Source organism: Notothenia coriiceps, unplaced genomic scaffold (assembly GCF_000735185.1).
Source record: "Notothenia coriiceps isolate Sejong01 unplaced genomic scaffold, NC01 NC01_scaffold00002500, whole genome shotgun sequence".
Lineage (NCBI taxonomy): Eukaryota > Metazoa > Chordata > Actinopteri > Perciformes > Nototheniidae > Notothenia > Notothenia coriiceps.
The window spans coordinates 21,305-31,264 of record NW_011335201.1 but is presented as its reverse complement, the minus strand read 5'-3'; the positions used below and the strand labels follow the sequence as shown (position 1 = coordinate 31,264).

The 9,960-nt window shown below is 38.8% G+C and overlaps 2 protein-coding genes across 2 annotated transcripts in view; both read right to left on the bottom strand.

Moving 5' to 3' along the window:
- LOC104967988 (hepatitis A virus cellular receptor 1 homolog) overlaps positions 1-1,682 on the bottom strand; it is a 1,856-nt gene extending 174 nt beyond the window's left edge. Inside the window, exons 1-5 of the mRNA XM_010797531.1 lie at positions 1,438-1,682; positions 1,019-1,357; positions 697-825; positions 440-601; positions 295-365 (exon numbers count right to left, since the gene is read on the bottom strand). Of these exons, the coding sequence (XP_010795833.1) occupies positions 295-365; positions 440-601; positions 697-825; positions 1,019-1,357; positions 1,438-1,480 (744 nt within the window). The 5' untranslated portion in view covers positions 1,481-1,682. The remainder of the gene's footprint in view (positions 1-294; positions 366-439; positions 602-696; positions 826-1,018; positions 1,358-1,437) is intronic.
- A 3,366-nt stretch (positions 1,683-5,048) lies between these two features.
- On the bottom strand, positions 5,049-7,417 carry LOC104967944 (hepatitis A virus cellular receptor 1 homolog). The gene is made up of 6 exons (XM_010797488.1): positions 7,289-7,417; positions 6,778-7,113; positions 6,648-6,704; positions 6,352-6,437; positions 5,732-5,825; positions 5,049-5,578 (listed from the first exon to the last, which is right to left on the bottom strand). Exons 1-6 carry the CDS (start codon positions 7,329-7,331, stop codon positions 5,502-5,504), a joined length of 693 nt encoding a protein of 230 aa, XP_010795790.1. The 5' UTR covers positions 7,332-7,417; the 3' UTR covers positions 5,049-5,501.
- Between the last annotated feature and the right edge of the window lie 2,543 nt (positions 7,418-9,960).

Here is a 9,960-nt window from a genome sequence, read left to right as displayed (position 1 = left end):
ATATTTGAACATATATATTTAAGTAGTACAATATAAGAGAAGCAGAAGTTCATTATACTTCCTATTCATTATACTTTTTGAATTTGCTAAGGGCCGATTCAAAATGGTCCGCGGGCCGCATTTGGCCCCCGGGCCGTAGTTTGGACACCCCTGATAAACATGAATGAAATATTCCCAACACAATAACTTGCTGGGTTAAAGGTAAGCCATGTAGAGAAGCCTTTAAATAAAAAATCTAATAACCTTTGGAGAAGGCTTTTGAATCCATACGCTAAAAATGTTTAAAAGATTTACCTTCCACGTGACTTTGATGGTGTAGGAAGAGAGGGGCTCCAGCTGCATATCCAGGGGAGGACCCTCTGGTGCTGCACATTTGAACAAGTCATCCATCAAAACTGATTTGAGTCCCACACATCAAATAAATATGAGTGAACCATACCTGCTTCTTTCGTTGTGAATGTCAGAACATTGCTGGTGTCGCTCCTGCCCACACTGTTGATAGCAAACATACGGAGGTCGTAGGCCTTGGCCGGTCGCAATTCCGCCAAAGTCAGCTGAGTCAGTTTAGGATTATAGACTTCAGTTGTCTGTCTAGAGGATACTGGGCAACAGGGACATATATTTCAAAAGATAGAATTAGCTGTGAAATTTCCAAATTCTATTAATATTGAGATACTTTTATTGTGCTTCCTTTACACTCTATGATGTATAGATCAATCAAGTAGGATTCAATAGGTTTGCCGCCATCAAACACAGGGCTCCAGCGGACAGTGACAGTTCTCGGCTTCACCTCTCTTATCTCTACCTTCGGGGCATTAGGGCGTACTGAAAAGAAGTACAAACTTAGTTAAATGCTAAACAGTGTTGTAACAAGAAGTCTAAAATAGTGAGACTCAAGTGATATATCAAGAGACTTAAATGAAAACATTGTTATGTTGCCTTGGTCTCTTAGAAGTTGTGAGCAACTGATACTAACATACTCCCCACAGAGATCATAATGTCTGCCTGTGGGTCTCACCTGCCACCACAGTCAGAGTCAACTGGTGTTTGTGATCATTGAACCAGCCAGGTATTTCCACACGGCATCCATACATCCCGGAGTCGCCCTCCTCCACCTGCCTGATGGTGAGCGACACATCGCCCTCACCAATATCACCCTTGAGCAGGTACCGTTCCGACAGTCTGCTGGTCACCGTGGTCCCGTCTGCCTTGATCACCTCATTGTCACAGCCACGGCTAGGGATGGCTCCTCGACCCCAGCATGCAGGAAGCTTGCCGTAGTACTTGGCATCATAATTGCATATCAAAGTTACATCTTCCCCCACCGTGGCTATGATGCTCTCTGCAGATACACAACCTGGGAAGGCAGAATGGAACCTTATTAAGTAAACAAATATATTATAAATGAATAAATGTGCATTTTCATGACTTTCTTACCTAGGAGTAGACAAAAGAGGAGACTTCTGCCTAAAGAAAACATTTTACTCTCCTTGTCTCTATCAATTTGAGGATACGGTCCACCTGCTCCACGACACTGAACAAAACCACAGTGCGGTTTCTGCTTTGAAATCCTTCCATATCACATGATACCGTCCTTGAAATGCTCACACAAACAACTTTGCTGGCAGAAGAGGGATGTAGAAAGAGCCATTTCCTTCTCTGTGGTTTTGGTTCCTTATCCTAGTGGTACACTGTTTCTTTTTGATGACTAGACAGAGGCCAAATGAAGATACTCTGTCCTTCTGTTTGTTATCACTCTTGATACGGACAGAAGGTAATTTATGAAGTTTTAAACATTAAAACTCTAAACTACTTAACTGGATGAGCAGGTTGGCATCAAAAGAGATTATACAGTAAAATGTGGAAATACATTTATTGCAATAGAAAACATTAAAAAATAACTAAACTCAGTGAAAATCAGCGCTACCTTCTATTGTCAGCCTGCATAAACACAACATTAAAGATATATAATCATTATTTTAAATTCCAAAAGTATGCCCTTAAATAGAATACTGATGAAGAAAGAAAGTCTGGGTTACTCAAGGGACATTTACTGTTGCTGAGTAAACATTCGGGTCTGCTGGATGTTTAGTAACCCAGCAAAGAACTTCCTCTTCGATCACTCCCATAAATGTGTGGTCGGTACTAGCCACCTCAAAATATTTACAACTAAAAAGCTGTAGATTTATTTTGTAATTTAAAATATTTGTTGGATTGCAGAATGAGACTATCAACAATTCTGTACTTATACACGTGGGTTCAGACAATGAAAAAATTAAATGTGACTTACAACTGTAACAGTTAGGATACATGCAGACTTGCCACAATCTAGATGATTTTCTCACATCAGTCATGAACTTTCTGTAAACACTGTCACGAGTATTTCTCTTAGCAAGTATTCGTTCCCCTAATTTCTGGGATTATGCTTAGATTGCTAAACTTCAGAGAGAATACAACATCAATACAGGAACATAATCAGCATTTACTATATAGTGATTTTCTTTTACACTAAGTATTCACATAAAACCAAAACAGAAACCGAAAGGGCGACTTTCTCTCACTGAAATGTGAGAACATGCTGATATCCTCCATGTTTACAGCTAATTCTTCAAAATAAGCTCAAAAAGGGAATGTATGTCATTTTCTGTTGTGTTTCTTTGGCATGTTTGAATTACAAGATACAAACAATAAAATGAGTTAAAAGGTTGATGGACTCACATTTTGAGAGTAAGCCGTGTGTATGCAACAAATCCAGAACCTTGAGGGGTGCATTCCAGTGTTTCCCCTAGGTTTACTGCCTTGGCAGGGTGCTGCTCGGGTACCCCGAAAAAATTTTTCGGGGCACCCAGATTTTTTTTATCCTCTGGAGCAGAGAGAGGAGCTGTGGATTATTGTTATTGATATCGTACAGTAACAAAGTATATGTACATTAAAAAGGAATAATGTACAGTGTTACACTGTACTTTATTGCTGGACCAGCTCCACCTCATCTGATCTCTGATGTGAAAGCAATCGTGTTATGATCATATTGAGCTATTGGTGTGAGTCTAACATTAAACAAGCAGTCTGCTTGTCATACATTGCTGACGATACATTTTAAGTGGCAATTTGTTGAGTCACTGCCGCTAAATGCCGGTAGCATCAAGCTAGCAAATCCTGCATTAGCCTCACATCAACAGGTGTAGACAGAACATCCAATTATCCTGAGCTAATTTACTGATTAAACCAACTCACATCTCCTGTCTTTTTTTTCACCCAACTCATTAGACTATTCTTCTGTTGGCGTTTCATTGTTGTTTTCTGTCAAATTCAATACTGTAGTTCAAAACCGCGGTACCTGCTCACCATCTGTGAGCTATTTTTAGAATGCGCACGCTACGTTCGTTGTCGCGCGCGTCCACCTGGGCAGGCTCAGCGTCTATATGGCGCTGGGCAGGCTGTTTGTGTCCTTCTCCCGTGACGATAACGGCTTGCGGTTAAAAAATAATAATAAACGAATTTGAAACTGGGGGACACACACACAAACGGGCAGACAGCAGAGCTGTTCTTCTCCTCTTTTCCTCCGCTATTGTCTCTGATTGTGAGTGTGTGCATTCGCGTGTGTGTGTGTGTGTGTGTGGTGGGGGGGGGGGGAGCGGAGCCCCGCCCTTCAGAAACAGAGCGGAGGGAGAATGTGAATACGCAAGGCGTGGACACTGAAACATGCACATTGGATAAATAACATAGGCGTTTAGTTTATTTAATAAAAGAGCACATGTTCAATGTGAAACGTGACCGTAGATAGATTACTTCAGTTGCAATTTGGTGCTATATATATATTTATTTATTTTTAAATAATATTAAAAAAAAATTTAAATAACATTTTTTTTTTTTTAAAACACCTTGAATTTCAGGAAGGGCGCGGGGCTCCGTTGGCAGGGCGCGGGGCTCCGTTGGCAGGGCGCAGCGCCCCGCCAAGACAATGGTAGGGGAGACATCTTCTCTAATGTGATAGCACTGCATTGAATCCAGTAGGTGGCATTGTGTCCACAGCTATAAAACATCCACTCGTTTTTTTAAACAACATTAAATCTGCTATTTAAAAGGAGAAAACAGGAAAGGGAACTAATTAATCTGCAGGATAATTTGCATATTGTGAGCCTTCCTTAACACACATTAACCCTTTCTAAGAGCGGGAGAGTGTAAACTGCTGTTGCCAATTTGACACTTCTTTTTTCAGATTGAGTAACAGATGAGAGGTCCAAACGTTTTCCCTTTAATTTTTTAACAGTTCAATGCATGTAATGGCGCAGGTTTCTCCATTCTTACCTACCCTACCTTTAAGGTGAGGTGGCAATAGCACTTAGTGAAGGTTATGGAAAAAACGAAACTTTTTGCTGAAATCTGATGGGATAAAATGGCATGCTGCCCTCCACCCAGCATAGTTCATTAAGAGCACTGTGCTTCCTGTGTTGGTTCTGAATAGTGGCATTGAATGTGATTTACATTTACCAAACCATCCAGTAAAGATTGTCCTAAACAAATAATCCGACACACAACTCACAAACTATAATCCATTCCACAATTTTGGAAAATAAAGAGGATTATAATTATTTTAACAACAAAAAAACTACCGCCCTGCCCGTTCCCCATTTCCAAGAAGAAATGAAATGTTCTCTGAATAGAAATGAACCTCATCTTAAGGGACTGGCTCAACTATTATTGCTAAAGTTTTATATATGTTCCATAAACATGCAGCATATACAAATACAATAAAAAAAACAATATTGCCTTGTACTTTTGATTTTGTTTCCAGCAAGGTAGAGGTATGTGGGATGTTTAATTTGCCTAATTAATTCTGCACACTGCACTCCAATACAGGAAAAAGATTGGTGTTTGAGTGTGTCATACAAAAACAAAACATATTTTACCTCACTGAGAATATACCGTGTTTGAATGTGAAGTTGAGCCATTTACCTAATTTATTATAACATTACTAAAAACAGTAATTTGTATGGACCCATAGGTGAAAATTGAGCAAATAAACAAAAAGGATATAACATAAAATGTAATTTTAAAATACAATTTATTTTTTCTGTTTGCAATATACAATTATAAAATGTAATCCATCTTTATTCAAAGCATTTTGAGTAGGAATAGACATGTTTTTAGATCTATATTATCTTGATAATATTGCATTAAATCCAATAGGTGGCATTGTGTCCACACCTATAAACTATCCACAAGCTTTTAAGAGCTGTGCAATTCATTTTTACCAGACAAACAGCAACTTGATTAATCTTCAGGATATTTTCTCCGCCACACATGACACAGATTTGCCTTTTTTCAGAGCAATCTGAGAACTATAAGCTGCTTTACTGTGGAGAGGGCTTCAAAGGGTTTCACTCTAAAGCTGAAGCGGTGGAAAGAGTAAACACATGAAAAGCACACACATTCAGCAAGCAGTTATTTAGAGACGCCATTGTCCTCATCATGTTCATCAATTTTGCACATGGAAAACATTATAGTACTTCATAAATGTTCTCAGCAGTTGAGATGTTGACATCTTGAAGTTTCCTCTTTGGTAGAAGTCTTCTCCCTGGTTTGAAGAAAAGCAAACATTAAATTATACACTCAGTCAATAAAAGGAAGACCCACTCAGTGACTTCAACTCAATAGACACCCACTTTAAATGTACAAAAATGAATCTGAATGGCACTGAGTCACAAACTAAAATCCATTCCAAGCATACCAAAAGCAAAGACGAGGATAATGATGATAGCGAAGAAGAAAAGAGCTGCCACTCTGCCAATGTTCCCCACCTCCAGGAAGGCTTTGAATTCTTCCTGCAAAATAAATGAACCTTATCATGAAGGACTAGGTCCACTGTGCCATAAATAAACAGCATATTGAAAATTAATTGTATATTAAAAACTGTAATATATACTTGTACTGAATTTGTCACTCCCAGCCTATACCCACACCCACACATGTGAAAAATAATTCCTTTGAAATAAAAATGAGAATGGAAAACTGCATTATTATTCTGATGATGTTTGTAATTATTATTCAGATTTTGCCAAATCTTTCTTCAGAAAATATGTCAGGAAGAAAGCCAGATTAGTCAAGACATTAGCTTTGAATAAATAAAAAGCTTCCATTTGAGTTTATTTGATTTTATTGTAAGCCAACACCTCTTTAGGTCTATACTTTCTTTCACTTATGTTTCATTAATCACGTCAGTCACTGTAGCTGCTAATTTAAATAAATCACATAAGAGTAGAGAAAAGCATTGATCTTTTTTTATAAATAGCATCTTTTTATAAATACTGTAATATATAGTTTTAGCTCACTACCAAAACAATAACACACCTCAGTTGATGCAATTCCAATTACGTCCAATGCTAGAACAGGAACTTCCTCATTTTCAGTAGAAGCAGCAAATGTTGTCAAAAGTTCTTTGAGTAGAAACCACAAGTTATTATTATGTAAAAAACAAGGTTATGCTCAACATGTAAAATAATGAACTGCATTGTTCAATCCCTGAATACAGAACATTGCTATAAAACAGCTGCCTACATACATTATGAATTACAAAATATAAACATCTTTGTCACACATTTTAAACATAATTAATTAATGTATTTATTTCACAGGTGATTTCTCACCCTGGCTCACACCAACAGTAGGTCTCCATTCTGGGGTTACTGGTTGTTCGTCGGGGGCTGGCAAAAAGAAAATATCTTAATGCTGTGAATTAGGTTCATATTCACACTGGGTGGGTTTCATGAGCTTTACCTTCCTCCATGAGCAGGTGTGTGTTGAGCTTCAGGTCATTGAACCACCCTGGGATCTCGACCCTGCAGCCGTACACACCGGCATCACTCCACTGAGCGTCCAGGATGGTCAGCGACACGTCTCCGCCCGACACCCGGCCCCAGAGCTGGAACCTGGAGGACTTCATGGTCAGCACAGTCCCGTCCGAGGAGAGGATGGTTCTGGAGCATTGGGATTTGGGCACCATTCCTCGCCCCCAACAGAAACTCAGGACGCCGTGAGTTTGGGAGTCATACCTACAGGGCAGAGTCACATTGTGCCCAACGAGGCCAGTGACTTCAACGGTGCTGGAAGACACTGTGGAGGACAGCAAATGATCAACTTAGATGATACGATGCAGATTGCATTTGTAATTAATAAATGTGAAGCCTGCGATTGCATCCACACATGCAAGCACACACACTTCATCACACTCACACCCACAGGCAGGCTAGAAATACAAGAAAACTAAAAAGCGAGAGTATCGACTCACCTTGGGTCAGGATTGAGAGGCAAAAATAAAAAAGACCACGCATGTGTGTAGGCTATTGCATTACAATGTCCTGAAGAGATAAAAAGATACACTTCTCCCCACACTCTCCTCAGTATGGATGATGTTATTCACTGAAGCTTCAACTTCCTTTTTTTGAAAATTAGGAAGGAAATCAATGTTAGTCATGTCTACGTATGAGCCTGACTGCTTGTGATGTGCAAAGAGCTCATATGCAGTCAGCTGGTATTACCTAATCTGAGATATCATTGTCTATTTAAACATCATGACCATTGTCCAGATAAAGATCATCTTATGGGTATTATAACAAGAAACGTTAAAATACTTTGTATGTACACACACATTATGCAATCCCACATGTATTCAGAGTAGGGGTGCAGCTTATTTTAACTATTGTATAATCCGCCAATAATTTAATTAATGATTATTTAGGCAATACAAATGTTGTCGTTCTGAAACCCAAAGATCTCCGATTAATTAATTAAGATTTTAGAAAGTAAAGCAGGAAACCTTCCTATTTGAACACTGGAAAGAGCATGTTCTGCCTTATTTGCATTGAAAATGATTAGAAGAGCACGATTGGTAAAAGTATTCTAGGAGATTTTTTTTTCGAACGTTGCAGTTCTTCTGTGGAACGTTTAAAAGAGGCCAGAAGAAGATGACACATACTTAAACAGGAAATGTTGGTGAGTAAGCTGTTTATAAGAAGCCTTATTTTCTTGACTGTTTATAGCTTGTGTGGACTGTGAGAAAAATGGCGTACGTCACTGTTGGCTTTTGAACTGTTTTGCACTGCCTACAGCTTTCGGGGTCCCAGTCCCCAATTTGCCACAGGGGTCAATAGTTTTATTTAATCTTCAGAAGTGATAGTGTTAACTGGTGTAGCAGTACAAATTGTGGAAGCAAACTGAACATTGTTGTTATAATTGCTTATTTTCAAGACACTTTTTATACATTTAAATAAAACGTTTTCACAGTGTTAAAAATAACCACCTTTACCCATTTGCTATCCTTTATGAGTGAAAGCATTACCCTTAGCCCAATCATATTAGGTTTAAGAAACTCCTCAAAGTGAGCAATAAAATTGAAATTATCAATTTGATTAGTTTAGGCCACCTAGTGGTTTCATTTTGTTACATTGTAGGAAAAAGCTCCTTGGTGGTCAGTTTCTTTCTAATGGATCCTAATTGACAGTCTGTAAACACGACATGGCTTCCTCCTCAGTTGTCCTTCAAGTTCTTATTTTTGTCTCGTTCCACTGTCAAGCTTTGATGTAATAAGTCATTTGCAAAAGTGATGTAATTGCTCACATGTATGCCAATACACGTTATGGCTGCCTCATATTTTAAAAGTAAGGTAAAATGCACCATTGATTGATGAGTCTATATGTATGTGCACATATATCCGTCTGTTACGGTCATTGTTATATGACTAATACTAATGTGAAAGAAGAGAGAGAGTGTGTGTCAGTGAGGACAGAAGTCAAAGAAATCTAATGTTGTCTTCCCTGAACTTTGTCTGCCCCCTGCTCACCTCCGACCGGCCGTCTCCACCTGTCAACACCGTCAGCCAGCATCGAGTTCCTGCAGAAAGCCGCAGATCACCGTCCTCCCACAACAACATCCTGCGCCTTGTCACTTCTCATTTTTCTTTGTCTGGGACAATCTTTGAAATGAGTCACAGCTAACAACATGTGAATGTAAAGCCTTTCAATCGACAAAAATGTGGTGAGTATACTTACAAATAGCTGAATCTAGTTTATTGAACTGTTTAATTAAAAAGAATATATGATAGAGAGCAGTTTACCAAATGTATAACATCAAGTTTCTCTCCATTGTAGTGTTTATTTTTCTTTAATATAATATATCATAAATATCATGGAAATAAATGGACATATTACTGCACTACAGCAGGGACAATAAGGTCACGGTTCCCTCCGTAGCCTTGTTTATTTGAATTCCCTGTCTGGGCTCACATTGGAGCCGTTGTCAATCGGCTGTTGAGATAAAGGTTTAAAAATGGCCTTTAGAGATGAATAACTGGTTTGGTGCGAGGCCAATGTGTCATCTCTGAGAAATCTATGGCTGGGCGACTTTTGCTGATGTCTGATAAAACAAAAGAGCAAACGAAAAGGAGAAGTGAAACGACAGAGGTCATTTTTAGAAACCGTGAAGTATTGCCGCCTGGTCAGCTCCAATCATGGAGGAACTGAAGCACAGAGTGACTGAGCTTCAGTGTGACTGAGCTAAAATGAAGAAATATGGGTATACTTGTAAAATACATAGATCACAGCTTCTTCTTTTTTTGTCAAATTAAGTTTTGTTAAGTGATCCATCATAGCAAATGAACAAGAGAAAGTATTGATTGGCAATATTGCTGACACTTAAGGATCCATTGTTTCCTTCAGAGCAAATTGCTGAGCTGTCAAATAGCTCCCCGGTCTTTCAGATGACCTCTAATCCCTAAATGTGTTTTCCTGATAAGATACCCTGGAGGCATTTGTTGACAACCGGGTGTTTGCGGATGCTTCTGCCAATACTGCTTTCCAACACTCTGTTTAACACTGAATATCAAGCCAAGTCCTAATATCTTGAAATAGGAAGACATGGTGTATTGTAAATCTTTAGAATGGATGTGTCTTTTTGATGTCTGCA